General features: G+C 38.4%; 1 protein-coding gene across 5 annotated transcripts in view; it reads right to left on the bottom strand.

The window, feature by feature from the left end:
• The window catches only part of WDR35 (WD repeat domain 35), a 46,202-nt gene extending 31,460 nt beyond the window's left edge, over positions 1 to 14,742 (bottom strand). For 2 of the 5 annotated variants that reach the window (XM_075144996.1, XM_075144995.1), the window contains exons 1-11: positions 14,577 to 14,724; positions 13,800 to 13,917; positions 12,970 to 13,041; positions 10,813 to 10,905; positions 9,204 to 9,332; positions 8,883 to 9,016; positions 6,730 to 6,895; positions 6,488 to 6,633; positions 4,185 to 4,310; positions 788 to 973; positions 159 to 191 (exon numbers count right to left, since the gene is read on the bottom strand). In XM_075144996.1, coding sequence (XP_075001097.1) covers positions 159 to 191; positions 788 to 973; positions 4,185 to 4,310; positions 6,488 to 6,633; positions 6,730 to 6,895; positions 8,883 to 9,016; positions 9,204 to 9,332; positions 10,813 to 10,905; positions 12,970 to 13,041; positions 13,800 to 13,917; positions 14,577 to 14,600 — 1,227 coding nt within the window. In that variant the 5' untranslated portion in view covers positions 14,601 to 14,724. Of the gene's footprint in view, positions 1 to 158; positions 192 to 787; positions 974 to 4,184; positions 4,311 to 6,487; positions 6,634 to 6,729; positions 6,896 to 8,882; positions 9,017 to 9,203; positions 9,333 to 10,812; positions 10,906 to 12,969; positions 13,042 to 13,799; positions 13,918 to 14,576 lie in introns of all 5 variants that reach the window. The other 3 variants (XM_075144992.1, XM_075144993.1, XM_075144994.1) reach the window with 3 other exon arrangements.
• Positions 14,743 to 16,909: the final 2,167 nt, after the last annotated feature.

Raw genomic sequence — 16,909 nt, 5'->3', positions numbered from 1 at the left:
TGTTTCCTATTTTAAAGATACAATCCAGAAAAATCTCATTTTATTGCACACAATTTCACCAAATGGTTTTGGCCATGTATACCATATTTTCAATCCATATGACAGTACACCAATTTATTGCACAATCAAGCAAAGCAGCACTAAAGCATTTTTGTTACCGTTGCACCAATTGACTCCGTCTCATGCTCCTCCTTTGTAAGCAATACACAGGTGATATAGAAAATAATTCAGAAGTGAATGCAGTAAGAAAAACCATGTAACAGTTAGCATCATGGTAACCGAACATACATTAACCAAAGGATACATTTATCATATAATTTGTCACTACATTTAAAATAAATAAATAAACAAACGGAGCAGTTTGTAGTAACGTGATTTACTAAATCACCCAAAAAATTCCCCTTTTTTTTCCACTTCTGACTGATTAAATATTCATTACCATTCTGATACTCTCCTGCTTTTAGCTTTTCTTTGGGGAACTCTTCTAAATATTTCTAAAGAAACATTAATCTTGAAGCCTGCAGTTTTTATTAAGTTACTAATGGCTACAAGGGGTTAAAATACAGAGGCAGTTAATTGGTTTGCACATTTTTTCCTATTACTTTGTTATTTGTCGGGGTTCTTTGTTTTTAAACACTGAGCCCACTCAAGTGCCATTCTGTCAAATGACAACTGAATGACACACTCTGAGACAGATTCAGAATTTTACATTACAGCCAGAATAAGATGAAAAGCACTGACGCGTGGAACAGAATGTTTCAAGTGAAAATTAAAAGAAATACTTTACCTGAGGTTGATTTTCATCTGCTTTAGTTGCTAAAACACAGAAGTCTCCATAAGTTGTTATGGAAATCAAGCTCTTGACATATTTCACATACTTCTCATTGTTTTTTGTGTCCCAAAAGACAACACAGTATTCTGGACGATCAGGTCGGGTATACGCATAAACAACTGTATTGGAGCAGTAACCCCACTGCCAAGAGAGACAAGTTTGATAAAACCTATCAGAAATTACAAGAATTCAATAATAAATTGTTCACAGCTATGAAAGAAAGTGTTTATTTCATATACACAATCAGTATTCAATATTCTTTACCTGTCAAGTGATTAACTGATTTATTAAAAGTACGTGAACACAGATCCAGTCATAAGTTATTTCCATAATATTAAATTGACAAAAGAAGCCTTTCCATCACACAGAATAACCAATCGCAATCAGAATTGGAAGATCAACCCCAAAATGTGACAAGATCTCACTTCCCCTTGTTTCTTCCATGGTCAACAGGTACACAGAAATACCCACTGTGATGATGGTTTTTACCATGAAAATGCTTGCTCTGTGACTACTGATTTGGAAACCCAAAGTTCATTTCCCAAGGGAAATATAATAAACACCTCAAACAGTGCAATTCCTGAAGCAGACAAAAATAAGCAATTATATTAGAGCACGATAATAACTCACATCACCTCTTCCATTTTAGTAACACGAGAAAAACCCTCCCTTCCCCCCAGAAGAATGTAATTATTCATGTAACAAGTAGGAGAAAGGGCAAAAAGGCAGAAGAAGAAATGGAATATCCAAACACTGTAAAAACCATGAAGATGTATTTTATTGCATTCAACTGATTTAAATTATAGAAATTAATAATGAAAACCCTTTCTAACACAGCAGAATCAAAAAATATCTCAAAAAGGAGGTGAAGCTGACAAACGAGATATAAAGCAAACCACTTAAGGATGATGATGCAATTGTAGAAAAACTAATAGAATTCTCTACATCAGCATTTACTAGAGAGAGAGGAGAAACCTTGTTAGAGAGCTGGCCAGAAGGGTTCCCACACTCTACAGGGAATGAAACTGAGACGATAAACTGAAGTATCAGCAAAAGAACTTTTAGAAATTATCTATAAACTGAATGGTAGTAAATTGTCAGAATCCAATGGTTTTCACTCAAGTAGAGTTCTATGGAAATTCAATCACAATGCTGTGGAGTATACCCAGAGGAATAGGAGTGGGCAGATGTAAAAAGCGTTATGATTCTGGAAATAACAAATCAGTAAATCCAGCTTTCACACAAAGTAGAGATGTAAAAAAAAAAAAAAAAAAAAAAAAGGGAATTAGATGCATATGGATAAATACAACATACTGACAGTCATCATGGTTTTAGCCCTGGAAGTTGTACCTCATTCATTTATTATTATCATTTATTATTATTTGAAAGGCAACAGGCATGCCAATGAAGATGACCTAACTGATATGACCTACTTCAATTTTCAGGAAAATCAAGCACATTTTGGATACAGGAAGAAAAATAAAAGGATTGGAATAAAGGTAGTTTTTGACAATCAAGAGCACTACCCACAGGATCCTTCCCAGAGATGCAAACTGGAACTTATACTATTCTGAATATTCAAAATGTATATGAAAGGAGTAAGTTATGAGGTAACAAGTCAGTTAACTGTCATGTTTGTCAAATCTAAAACTGATTTCAAGAAGTGGAAAAGGACCCCAGAATGCTGGATGATGAGGATATAAAGTGAAATCCAATGTAGATTTGAACAAGGTCATATACACCAGAAGAAATATAACTAGAGCTAGAGCTAAATTAGTATTACAACTCCAAAACGACACCATGTAAACTATAAGTAGTTTAAAAAAGATCAGCTCAATTCATAGTTTTTACTGTCATATTAATCTAGAACCCCTTTTCTCTTATTATGGTAATACTTGAAAAATACAGGAAACCGGATTATTCAGTAGATTGGTAATGTGATCTCCACTTCATCTCCAGGTCATTAATTCCAATCCAGCCTAAGTTAATGACAGCTTTGAATCACTACCATTTAATGACTGTCACCTTTTAGAGTATCTAGTTCCTAAAAGGGAGTTACTGATATAATCAGAAAGAACATAGCGGTAGTAATGTGTATTATTTATTGAAGGACAACACATACCATTCACCATAAAAATGTTTAACATTGAAACTGAGTATACTACCAACAGGTTAAGAGTTTATTTGCTGCAGAAATAAATTAATTTGAGCACGTCTTTTTCCTTTTTCCATATGCAAAAGGACAGAAAAAAAGCAAAAAGAGTGCTTACACATGCACTTTCTAAAACTAAGTTTTCAAAATATTATTCATTTGCAAACTGTGCCAGATCTTGAAATACACATGGTCTCATAGATACTGATGAGTTTAAGAAAAAGCAATAGGCCAGTGTTCCAGCTGTTACACATCTCCCAGAATAAACATTAGGTAGCATTTTCTGCAAGACTAATTTCCAGTTCAAATTTCCAAAGTCTTTTCCAGCAGATTTACAACAAACTATTTGAGATTGCTTCCTAGCAGATTTGTGTTTGTAACTCCCTGACCAATGATTTTTCACAACCGAGTGGAACAACACATTTCAATATAGCTGCAGTATGTTCCTCACATTACACTCTCTCTCTCTTTAATCACAGTGGTTACACACTGATGATTAAAGAACATATCCTGTGCTGGAAAAAAAAAGTATACAATACTGTATACTGGACAGTAATTGCTATTTTTTGCTAAACTGTAAATGTAAGTGAAATAGTCCTAACTCTTTAAAAAAAACAACCAAACAACAATCTTGGTAGACAAGATAAAAACATTATTTAGAATTAGCTGAATACACACTTGTAAAAAATATATTGGGAATTGAAATATAAGTAGGAAGTACGCCTATCAGGTTGCATTCATTTCCATTGTTCAGGTTTCTACACAATTCTCCTGGTTCAAACTAATAATTCACCACCAAAAAAATGACAGTAAAAGTAAGGCTCAAAAAATTCCCATTGTATCACTTAGCCCATTCAGTTTAACCAGCAATGAAAACACTGGAGCCTTACCTACATGACAGCCTCAATTACTACCAAATTTAGAATCATGCCCAATTCTGTTAATATTAACAAGGCATACATTTCCTTATTATGAAAATAAAATCACAAATTCATTATAAAAGCAACAGCTAAGTCATTCCGTCACCAAGACAGACACTCACATTCCACTAAAACTTCAAGTCAGTAGTGTTGATCAAACAGTAATCATAAGTTAAGCATTGATTTATATATTAAAGAAAGCTACTTTTTCAACCCATTCAGAAAGAGAATAAATAACAGGAAACTTACTAATACAGTTAAGTGCCACATTACTACATACCTTGTAATCCGGACGAATGTTTGCAAAATATATGTAAGAATCAACAGCTAGTGCAATTTTCAGTCCACTTCCCTCCCAAGACAAGGCAGATATCTGTTTGCCAGGAACTTTCAGTGTGCGCAAATGCTTTTTTAAAACAAGGAAAGAAAAAGATTCTGAATTTATCATAGGAAAACCACTCTCTAGAATACATAAACAACAGTTTTGACAGTTGATGAAAACCAGCCATAGATCTTCTTTACAGTACCCCATAATGATTCCCAAATTACAATACACGTGCAAACAAAGGGGTAGATATTTAACATGCATTACCATAAAGTGTTCTTTTGCCTCAATTCTTTTTTTGTCAGAGAGAAAGAAAAAACAGGACTCAGTGATAGTCCTGTTTAGTAATATAGTGAATAATTAGATAGTTAATAATAGATGGAGAATGACAGTATAAACATTACTTCCTTTGGTTGGTAATTCAAATCACCTTTATAATTTCAGTCACTACTAAAATAAACACAACAATAGTACTGATACCTGACATGCCTCAGAAGTTTCATTTATTCTGGAAGTGTATTAGTCAGTTGATGTACAACACTCTTAACTACAGCTGATAGTTTAAACAAATAAAAAATTATAGCTAACCTATGTCAAGAGCATACAATGAATCAGCTGCAGAGGTACACAATTTGCAGTGAGGCAATGGACATTTTCCTCTTCTCTACTCCCCTTCAAAAGAAGTCTAAGAAAGACACTTAGATGGCCATTTACAATTTAAGAGCTAGCAAAGAAATACACTTTTTATCCTTTTTTAATCTTTTTTTTATATCTTTATTTTGCTGTAGAATTTTGAAGTTGAATGAAGGAAACAATTGAAAAAAATAATGTTTTCAAAAACTATAACCTTAGTCCCACAGAGCACTTCTTTGTAGGAAGCTTTTTGTTTGCAAATAATATAGATGTATGTAATAAAGGATACATTAACCTATTATTTACTGTAAGATTTTGAATAATCTCAGGCTTTAAAAAAATACAACTTTTTACTGAGCAGAACACTGATACTTATGGTTAGATCTAACTTTCCTTTTGAGAGCATAACTTTGTGCCTACATAAACTGTTATCAATGAACTTACACAGTTTAGTACCTATTTCGTGCCTTTGATCGCAATCACATGCAAATACCAAGCCCAAATACTGGTCACACATTATTCACAGAAGACATTGTCTTCCAAAAAGTTAAGTCTGTACCTGAGTATCAGAACTAGTACAAAACAATTCTAAAATCTAAAGAGTTTATTTCTAAACACTAGATACAGAATCCGGAACACCTGTTTCAGTTAATCTGAAGGACATTAGCAACTAGAGACGTAACATTACTGCCAAAACCTTTGGTTCCATTTAATACTTTCGACTAAGAAAACCCTTACAGATGATGTTGGATCTTAACGCCTTTCACAGCACAACTCACAGCTCTATCCTTACCAGAGTTACTCTCAGGGCTGACGAGTACTTCCTCTGTACAAGGGACAAACTTCCTCACACTCTGATACCTAACACTAACTTACTGATTGCCAGATAGATTACTAGGAGGGAAAGTGAAATTACCTGAAATTACCTTGCAAGGCAAAAGTAGCACCATGAACAAAAATATATAGGAAAGTTGCCTCTCAACATTTATATCTGTTGAACATCTTGTAAGAGAGACAGGAAATACAAAAAACATTTACAAAACAATACCCCCAAACAGACAAATGAAGATTAGAAACCGTTTACCTTTTCTAAGGTTTCTGAGCCATTGCTTTTACTGATACCAGATGCCATTTTCTCAAGTTTTACTGACTCCAAAAAAATAGAGGGGAGCATTCACTGCCGTATTTTAGACTCCTAATCTAGAGATGCCTAGGTCCCTTACGCATCCAGTGGAGAAAGACAAGTATTTCCAGATTTGATACACAGATGTTGAGTTAGCACCTTAACTGCTGCCTAAGCATTCCGAATCATTTATTGCCTGTAGTCTGAACTCAGGTATCTGAGTTAGGTGTTCAAAGTTAGATACTATACATATCCCATCATTTAGTGTTTTATGAGATTCACTTGGATTTCCGTGCTGGCCACTAACTTGCTGTTCTAAAAGGGTACCTGGTCCTGTGTCATCTTTCCAGATCCAGGTGGATATCCTAGATACCATAGAGCATGTTAAATGCCCTAAACACCTACATTTTGGCACCCAAATTCCACCGGTAATGACCACATAGACAAAACACACTAAGATAAAAAAGCGTTTACGTTATAGAAGTATATTAAATATTTTTACCTCACCAAACGGAGTATAAAACTGCACAATGTTTACGTCTTTATCTTGAGAAGTTGCTTTTAGGGAGCCCGCCACCGCCAATACACTTCCACAGTGGTTCCATTGAATACATACTACATTCATACCAGTGTCAATCAAAACAGGATCTAGTTTTTAAGAAATAAACATTAAGAATATGAACAGAAGTAGATGTTTTGGGTCAAGAGTAGCTCAGTAATTAGCACCCCACATTTTGTACCTACTGTGGTCATTCTCATCTCTCATTATCTGGCATCTTCCATTGTTGTAACAGACAGCAAGACAAGGACAATCTGGTTCAATGTAGCCTTCTGTACCATGATACCAATGTATTCCAGCAATACTGAATGTTCCAGTTAAGTTCACCAAACAACTCAGTTTCATTTTCACCTAGACAAGAATGGTTAATTACTTAAAGTCATACACAATATGCTGTTTAGAAGAACAATTTATATCTCTGCTGATACCTTGCAGAAGACCAGATATCTGTGCAAAATTTTTTTCCTCTCCCAAGAAAAATTTTCACATTCTCAAAATTTTAAGTTTGAAAAACTTCCTTATTCAAAGCCAGATCAGACTTACGAAGACACATATTTTAACTATAATGAAGTACTTTAATGTTGGCATTTTCATTCTTTGAAAAGTAACTTAAAAACAAAGAAAACAAACAAAAAACCCAAACAAAAAATCCACCAGACAGACATGTGCACACGCACAAGGAACCTCACCGGAACTTCGCAAAAACTAAAATAACTTCAAACCATTCACAGGATTTTTTTTTAAAAAGAAACTTTTGATAGCTTTTTCTTGATAAAAGTCTCTTGAATAATATATTGAAATAATTGGAAAAAATAAATGTCCAAATTAGAACACCAATCAAGATAAGTTTACTTTTGTAATAATTAGACCTGTACATCTGGTAACACAGGTAAGGGCTTTTTCTGAAAGATAAGAATGCACCTGGATGACTTCGAGGAGGGCTACAAGGTAACTTATGGAAGCGAGGGAGGGAGAGAGGAAGAGAGAATGAGAGAGAGGGGGAGGGAGGGAGAGAGAGCACAGACAACCACACGTATTGTTGATAAAAGGTCGGGGGTTGGAGCACGGGCAGGGGGAGTAACAACATGTTATTTAAAGAATTTCAGTAATTTACAGCACATGCTAGAAACACCATGACTCACACAGTGGGAAGAAAGAAAGATACAGTGCAGGGTTAAAGAAAATGGGAAGGGTAACAGATACAAGGGAAGGGAAGGGAAGGGGAGGGGAGGGAAGGAAAGGGGAGGGGAGGGGAGGGAAAGGGAGGGAAGGGAAGGGAAGGGAAGGGGAGGGGAGGGAAACGGAAGGGAAGGGAAACGGAAGGGAAGGGAAACAGAGGGAAGGGAAGGGAAACAGAGGGAAGGGAAGGGAAACAGAGGGAAGGGAAGGGAAGGGAAGGGAAGGGAAGGGAAGGGAAGGGAAGGGAAGGGAAGGGAAGGGAAGGGAAGGGAAGGGAAGGGAAGGGAAGGGAAGGGAAGGGAAGGGAAGGGAAGGGAAGGGAAGGGAAGGGAAGGGAAGGGAAGGGAAGGGAAGGGAAGGGAAGGGAAGGGAAGGGAAGGGTAACAGGGGGAAGGGGAAGGGAAGGGTAACAGGGGGAAGGGGAAGGGTAACGGGGGAAGGGGAAGGGTAACAGGGGGAAGGGGAAGCGTAACAGGGGGAAGGGGAAGCGTAACAGGGGGAAGGGGAAGCGTAACAGGGGGAAGGGGAAGGGGAAGGGGAAGGGGAAGGGGAAGGGAAAATTCACCATAATAGGCATCTAAAAGTCAAGAACATGGTTCCAAATACATTGCTCTTTTCAAAATCAGTGGTTTACTTCTGTTTAGCATTTTGTCATAGTCATATTCAAATATTCCAAATAAGTAGATAAAAATAAATAAGTAAACCGAAGGTGTACGAATGCAGCAATCTTATAGTTACTTCCTTTCATTTTTCCACTTACTACCAGGTTTTCTCCGAAGCATGTAACATTCCTTATGTAATAAAGAATGACAGGAGCAATAGGAAAATAAACTACTGCTTTATGCTGAAAGCATGCTAATATTTTCAACATGAGCTTCATTTAATTTAATTAGTATCACCATACATATTTTTACATTTTCAATAACTATTGTAAGGCAAAAAGGCATTAGCTGATGTGATATACATTTAGCTACCAAGAAATAAATACTTATTAGAAAGCTGCAGCTGCATAAATCTTGAATAAAAACTTTGTGCACAAGACCTTGTCCAGTTCTCAGTACCGAAGTCCACCAACTAAACAAACATGAAATAAATTAAGAGGAAGTAAGTTTTTATGCCTGTTGAAGTTAATACCTTTATTATACCACCATGAACTTACAATAAAATTTCCCTGATTGTCATAAATGTGAATCTCTCCATTTGCCATTCCAAAGAGTAAAACTTTGCTATCGGAGGACCAGGCCACGTGGCACAGGTGGGTACCTTTCAAGTCTTTTCCCCAAATGCGATTGCCTGTAACAGGACCACAAAATGAAAAATAGGATGCAAGTTACCAATGTAAAAATTGAAAAAGCTAAAGAAAGTCAAAGCAACAATTAGAAAGTAACTATTAATTGTATTTATCTGGAGCCACTATGTATATAATACTGAAAACAAAAGCTATGTAATACCACAACAATTAGTAGAGCTTAAATTTTACCATCCACTGAGCCAACAATCACAGCTCCATCTTCATATACAATACAAATCTTCTGTCCATCAGCATTCCAGCTCATACTTCGAACAACAGATTTATTTCTATTGTTAATCATCTCTTCATACCAAGCACCTATTAGGAGTGAATGAAAATCCGAGTTATACTTCTGATTTGATAATCCTCTAGTGGATTCAAGGTACGCGCTAATCACTGAATTCAAAGAGTAAAATTACTGTCTATTAAAAAGATATGCAAATAGGATGATAATCACATTTCTTAGCAATATGAATTCCTGAAGTTGTTAAAAAAAACAAATAAAATATAATACAGACAGACAAAAAGTTTATAAAAGTTACCAAGCAATCAGATTAGGTGTTCAGTGAAATGGAGAAACCTGAGAACAGTCTGCTTATGAGTAAACGTGATAGTAGGTTACATATGACTCCGCAATGTAATATACAACAAAAAGATACAGAAGCAATGAATTTTGGAAAGGAATTAAAAACAAAGTTGTTCCACCCCTTCTGTAAAAGTCTAGCAAGACTACGCTATAGTGTCCCTCAGACTAGAGAGACATAATTATTGCAAAACCCAGTGTTCAGATGTGAGCTACTCACTTCCAAAAAGAACATGACAAATGAGGAATCCGAGAGGGGAGCCAAAGTCCGAGAGGGGCCCTACAGGAAGAGATCTGTGCTTACGTAATTTCAGAACTGACAAGAATACACTAGGAAACATAAATGGAGGGAACAACCTTTGATAGGAATATGTATTAAGTAATTTACTGGTTCTTTTCCAAAACTAAGAGTTGATTTATGTGACAGTAGCCACCACATATCAGGCAGAAAGACTAATCAAGTGATATTCTTTATTCCTGAAATGAGAAGCTGAGCTGAGATTTTATTTGTTTCCATTTTTATTAAACAAAAACCCCCAAGAGGAAAAGAAAACCTTTTATTTTCTTTTTCTTTCCCACATGTGTTGGGAAGTGGTTAATTTGACTAAGAGGTTTGCTGGCTTTCAAGTGAATTTAAGTGTACCAAAGAAGTACATGTATGCGTGAAAAGGTCAAGAACAATAAAAGCCAATTACAGCAATACACTGGTTAGTCATATTAGTTCACTGCCTTAATTAAACATTTCTAAAGATTGCTTTTACAGAAGTATTTAATTGATGTTCTAAGCAGGGTTGCTAAGTTCTTGTAGTCCTACCAGTATGTCTCTGCTTGATGCACTTTGCAGAACTATTTAAATATTACGATATCCAGAACAGAACCTACACAAAGAAGCACTGCTTCCCTTTTTTGCTCAATACACTATTTTCCTCCAAGGGAATAAGGTAACAGAGATAAGAAAGTAAGAAATTTAGAGCAGTTGACGAAGCATATGGCTAAGAACTCATATCTTCTCCCAAGGAAGCTCTCCAGGACAAATGCCTTTTTATATGCGACTATACTATGAAAAATGTAGACAAGTATTACAATAAAAACTTGGAAATTGTTTTAAATCTATTTTGAGCTTTACAGTCTGCAAAATAAAAACTCTGAAAAAGAACTGAAAGATTTCTCACAACACGGAATATTATCCCATCTCAAATTTATCCTGTAGAATACCTTTATACAGCATCCACACAATGATGAGTCCATTTTGATCACTGGTAGTCAGTTTTTGATACTGTTCATTCCATGTCACCACTTGCACAGAACCTAGAAAATTATACAGATTTTTTATTTACACCTTTTAAATAAGTTAATAAAAACAATCACATCCAACTTCATCAACCTGGACCTTTTCAGAAATTTGCACTGCTGACTTTGATTTAGCTTTAGACATTCTTTCTGTATCACTTGTTTCCTCTTTCAAAATTCTGCTAAACGGCTCCTTTTGCTTCTGTATTCACCCACTTGAGTAACATCCTCTCCAAATTCTGCTCAGAATACTGCTTCAATACGCAAAGCCCAAATAGTAGTTTTGCGGTTTCTGACTGCCTCTGACATGTTAGTCTGGGAAGCTGACAAAACTTCACTGTCATAAGAAGCTTAGGTTTTTTCTTCCTCTTAGTAGTTTGATCCTCAGTAGTGTTGCACTTTTAAAACAAAATGTCCCTCACAACTACCAAAAAGAGCACTCTACACGCAACTCCTTCAGACCCTCAAGTCTCATATGGGATCCCACCCATAAATATTTGACTTGACTTCAAACCGTTTCTAAGCAGCATCTTATTTCATCAGTTCAAGACTGGATATGAACTTGGCCACTTCAAGCATCACACTCTTTCACACCCTCACCACTAGTCATCCATTTCCTCTGTATCCTTTCCATTTTTCAGCATTTCAGTCATGAACTTTATCAACAGATGCAATCAAAGATATCCTAAATGTCGGGGATTTTTGAAGGAAACAGTAATCTATTTTGGAATTCAAGACATCGATTCAAAGTATCCACTAAATCAATTCCTCACAATTCATTTTTTTGATCATATTTAACCAGGCCCCTAAAATAACCCGACTGTTAGCAGGTTTCAACGGCAAATCCTCATAAAAAGACCGTTTCTTTAAATCATATAAGGATTTTAGCATTCTCTTCATATCCCATTGTCCACAGATGATGACCATGTAACATTTCTCACGCGAGAGTTTAATTTCTCCCTGTCTGATTCCCCTGCATTCAATTTTTACTTTTACACACTGTCGTTCTCTAGCCTGTTTTCTAACCTCTCTAAACTTTGTCTGTATACTATACTGCAGTCTACATATGTACACTTTCTGTAGTTTGTCAATAAAGGGAAAATGAAGATATATTTAAGACAGAGATTAGGTTTACTGAACTAACTTCGATTTCTTCAGAAGAAAATGTAAAGCTACCATAACATATAAGCAAATCTCATAGACACTATCAAAAAAACCAGTCTTATCCACATGTGTCGCTAGAAATAATGCTTAAGAAGGCTTTTAGTCTCATTTCTCATTTTAGCTTATCATACAGAGGTTAAAACTTTATATATACGGTGTAAGAGAAAATTGTTCTCCTTTTTTTTTTTTTAAAAAAAAACACAGTAGAACATCATTGTTTCTTTAACTCAGCATTTCCGGCATCAACTGCCCATCAATTTAGCTTTTCTCTTCTGCTATAAAGCATTCTTTGTCTGTCACCTACCAAGGCAGTATGTGAACAAATGTATGGGAGCAAATGTATCATGACCTTTTATGTAAATACTAAAAAATATATTCCAGTCCCATGCAACTGATTAGCACTTCCAGATTAACCACGCTGAAGTCAGAGATAACAAGTACTATACCAGTAGCATTGCACAATTTAAAAAAAAAAAAAAAAAGTCCCTGTGTAATATAACACATACAATAGCATCATCCACTTAAATAGAAATCAATATGTTCTTCTCAGGATAATGAATGGGGACCAAATAATTTGGAAAAAGCAAAACCTGAGGTAATACAAAACACAAGTTAGGCTGTAATGTCAAAGTTCACAGACTTAACCTTGCAAAATCCATAAGCAAATTTAAATCGTAACAGCCAAAGCAGAGCTTGGTTTGTGCAGCATGCATCCTGCACCACACATGCCATATCAGCTAGGAGAACTGAGGTAAGGCTAGATCAGTTTGATTCTCAACCCAGTAATTCAGTCACAGATCATGAAAGATTTCAGGCTTATAATAAAAAGTTATAGCAAAATTACTTTATCAACTTCACAAGATCTTGTATTTTTTTTTATTCTATGCAAAAGTACATTAAATGCACAAAGACACTTACCACTATGACCTTCAAGAGTTTGATTCACAGAAAGATTGCTAGGAGCTGCAAGTCCCTTTATTTTTGCTTCATCTAAAAATAACAAAAATAGCTATAAAATAAACGTAATAAAGCATACATATTACTGTGTCTCTATCAATACTGCAGCTCTAATCACTATTTACATAGAAAAAATTACCTCACCTAAAAGTACGTAAATTGTAACTGCAGGATGAATTTTCCACCCCTCAGTTCAATGTGTTTGCTATTCACATCTGTCATCCAAATTCATACTCTTTATGGTCTAGCAGTTTTTCAGGAAAAAAACAACAAAACAAACAAAAAAACCTACAACAACAACAAAACCCATGGCTATCACATTTCATTACATTCAGAAAAAGGTTTAAAAGAATTTGAAATTGGATTTTACTTTTCTTGGAACATATTTATTTAAAAAAAAACAACACAGCTTTCTCCCTAAAATAATGAACATGGAAGAGAACATTCAAACAAAAATCAAGAAATAATGAAATAAGTTCCAAAATAAACTGGAAGCCTATACAAAAAGAAAAAGAATGAAATGTATGCCCTGGAAAAAAAGAAGCACTGAAGAAAACTTCAGCAGATATAACAGGTAGACAAATTATATGTGCGCCATGTAAGACAAGCTGGCAGAAAACACTGTTAAAAAGAAAGTGGCAGCACATTGGATGTTTATGCAAATACATAAAAACCTATGTAGGGATTTAAAACATATGCAATATTGTCAAGTAACTTGTGGAAGGACTTATGCTTTCAGAATTCTGCAGTGTGGTGCATTTTGTTCTTTAAAAAAAAAAAGTCTCATTTACCTGTCTGTGTTTCTAATTTTAAAACTTTCAGTAATCCATCCTCTCCACCACAGGCTATGAAACCTTGATCCTTATTCCAGGAAATGCATCTTAATCGAACATTACCAGGAATTGCAATCTGAAAAAAGAAATATTTTGTATCTCTACATAGTTCTAAGAATCATGTTTTATTTTAAAATACTCTATTTGAACATCTCAAAGACACCTGTGATAGCACACAATATATAAACTTATTTCTATCAACAGATCAGTTGCATCAACATGCAAAAAGAGACAGAAGATCGTTATAATTATAAGCACTAGTGAAACTGTGCAACACAACACTTCAGAAAAGAGAAATCTAACATATACAGTAAGTAATAATAACAGGACATTTTCAAAGTTGTGCAGAGAAGGCGCCACGAGCAACCAGAGGTGAGAGGGACCACACAGCGCACAGGGCTTTCCCACGAGCTGGTCCCCAGCTGAAGAGCCACGTCCAAACTCTCCTGGGGGAGTAGTTGCTTAGGAGACAGCTGAAGACCAAAGAAACCCCAAGTCCCAAGCCCAGGCCGAGAGAGAGCGGGCAGGACAGAGCAAGGCAGCACTCTGGGCAGGGACCAAGCCCACGGCCGCACCACCAGCGACAGCAGGGCCGCGGAGGCCGCGGGCAGCGGGAGGGAGCCCCGAGAGTCTCCTCAGCGCCCCAAGGCCTCCGCGCTCCCAATCCCCGGGAACTCCGCCTACCCCGAGGGCTGGCTGCCCCCCGCTGCCCCGACGAAAGTGCCCCAGGAGCACCTTCTTGCACAGGTAGATGAACATCCTGGAGGAGCGGGCGGGCGAGGGGTGCCGACCCACACCGCTCCTCACGGCGCCGCGGCGCGCGACGGGCCCAGCGCGGCCTCCCTGGTAACCGCGTCACCCTGGCAACCGCTGCCGGAAGTCCACCCCGGGCGCACGCTCCTCTACTTCCGGGAGCGGGAGGAGAAAGACACGATTCATTTGCTGCCGCCCGCCCTCTGGCGCCAGGCACAAGCGCTCCCACCCCTTTGAGCCCACCCCAGAGGAGCGGGTTGAGGCGGTGGCAGCCGTTGGGCACTGTCGGGGCCTGAGTGGACGCCTCCCAGCCTGTCAGCCCTGCCTGCCTGCCTGCCTGCCTGCCCTGCCTGCTCAGCCTGCCTGCTCAACATGCCTGCCTGCCCTGTCAGCCCTGCCTGGCAGCCTGCGTGCTCTGCCTGCCTGTCTTCCTGATCTGCCTGCCTGCTCTGCTTGCTCTGGCTACCAGCCTGCCTGTCAGCCTGCCTGCTCTGCCTGCCTGCCTGCCCCGCCCTGCCTGCCTGCTCTGCCTGCCTGCTCTGCCTGTCTGCCTGCCAGCCTGCCTGCCTGCCAGCCAGCCGGAGGATGGGCACCGAGCGGGGAGGCGGGGCTGGGTGTTCTCCCGCTGAGCGGCAGCGGCGGGCAGCACATGAACAGTCGTGCTCAACTTGGGTAGAAAGCACCGGTCATTCATTAATAAAGGTATATACATGAAGGAAGATCTGAAAGCTTGTGAATCCCAGAGTGCTTGCACGCGGTGGCGTTAGTGTAACTTGCACCACTACATCCTCAGAGTTACCCCTACCGCAGAGTCCCCCCGGACGTTCCAGTTCGCTGAGGTAACGGGTGGCTGCAGCTGAGGCCACAGGCGTGGGACGCCGTTCCCGCTCCCTCGGAAGGTGCCGCTGGCACCCGCAGCCAGGCCTGGTCAGTCAGTTACTACATATAGAAGAATAATGGCCTGATTCAGTGGGTTAGAGAGGGTAAGCAAGCCCCATGGCTACTGTTGTGAAGCTCTTGGACACTGAGCAGTGCAGAGGGTAGGGGGAGGGATCAAGCCTCGATTTGTGCCCGCACGAGGGGTGCAGGGGGCTTCAGGAGCAGCCTGGCGCTGCAGCGCTGACTCCAAGCTAGGTTGGACCCAGCTGCAAAATATTTTCCATACCGAAGGTGTTTTGTAGCTCATCGACAGAAAAGGGGAACATGGGAGATGTAAGCAGACGGTCTCTCCCGTGTCTTCGGCATCCTGCTCTAAAAACTCGCCTGCTTGGCACGGGAGGAACAGAAGTGCCATGTCTCCCAGGGCGTCCCCCTGGCTTTCATAGCGGCTAAGCACTCCACAGTGCAATTATCCACAACACGAATACTGAAATATAAGCAATTTGTTCAATGTCAAAGGAGGATCATGACGAAGCCAAGTTTTCAAACCTGTGTCTCGTCAAGTTTAGCACGTTCCCCTCCTCTCAGAGAGGCTATCTGGAAATGTAGAGAAATAGAACCAGCCACAGATTATCGTCACATCATTTCATTGAAGTTATGTGAACATGCAACAGCGAGGAGCACTGGGCATCTAGCTCTTTGACCGATTCCAACTTAGAAGCACATACATAAGACAGAACTATAAAGCAAAGCTGGCTGAACCCCTGTAGGCATCTTACAGCTGAATAAGATAGCTAAAGGTAATTTAGAAAATGCTTGTGGTCAGGCAGTTGGACTAGATGGTCGTTGTAGGTCCCTTCCAACTGAAATATTCCGTTGTATTCTATTCTGTTCTATTTTAAGCAGAATAAAAATAATTCTAAAATACCATCCAAAAGATTAAATTTAGTTTTTTTCATAACAGTTCTCTGCATTAGTCTTAAAGTTCCACTGCCCCAATAATTAAAACAGTATAATTACTCATTCCATATCAACAAGTACATCTATATTTAAAATAAAAATGTTCAGTCAATAGGACATGCTGGTATGTCCTATTTTAAAGTTGTCACTTATATCACTTAGGAATTTTATCTGGGGCTCACAAACACAAAGTGAGACAAGGTAATTGCTCAGAATTGAATGTAAATACTATAATTTGTAACGTAAAATGGAGTTATGAATACTAATGCATGAAACAAAGCCTGCCCAGCTGACAGCTTGCAAGACACATCTGGCCTCCAGGACAGTTTTCCACTATCGTATAAAATTATACATCTCATCTGACAACTGGCCTTAATGGGACTGATGTCATCCACTCCCAATTGCCAAGAAGTTGAAAAGTCTTGCATTAGATTTACAACTTGTTTATTCTTGCTAATGACAGAGGCCAAGGCATG

The sequence above is a fragment of the Calonectris borealis genome, chromosome 3, assembly GCF_964195595.1.
Source record: "Calonectris borealis chromosome 3, bCalBor7.hap1.2, whole genome shotgun sequence".
Taxonomy (NCBI): Eukaryota; Metazoa; Chordata; class Aves; order Procellariiformes; family Procellariidae; genus Calonectris; species Calonectris borealis.
This window is presented reverse-complemented; position numbering and strand designations above follow the sequence as displayed.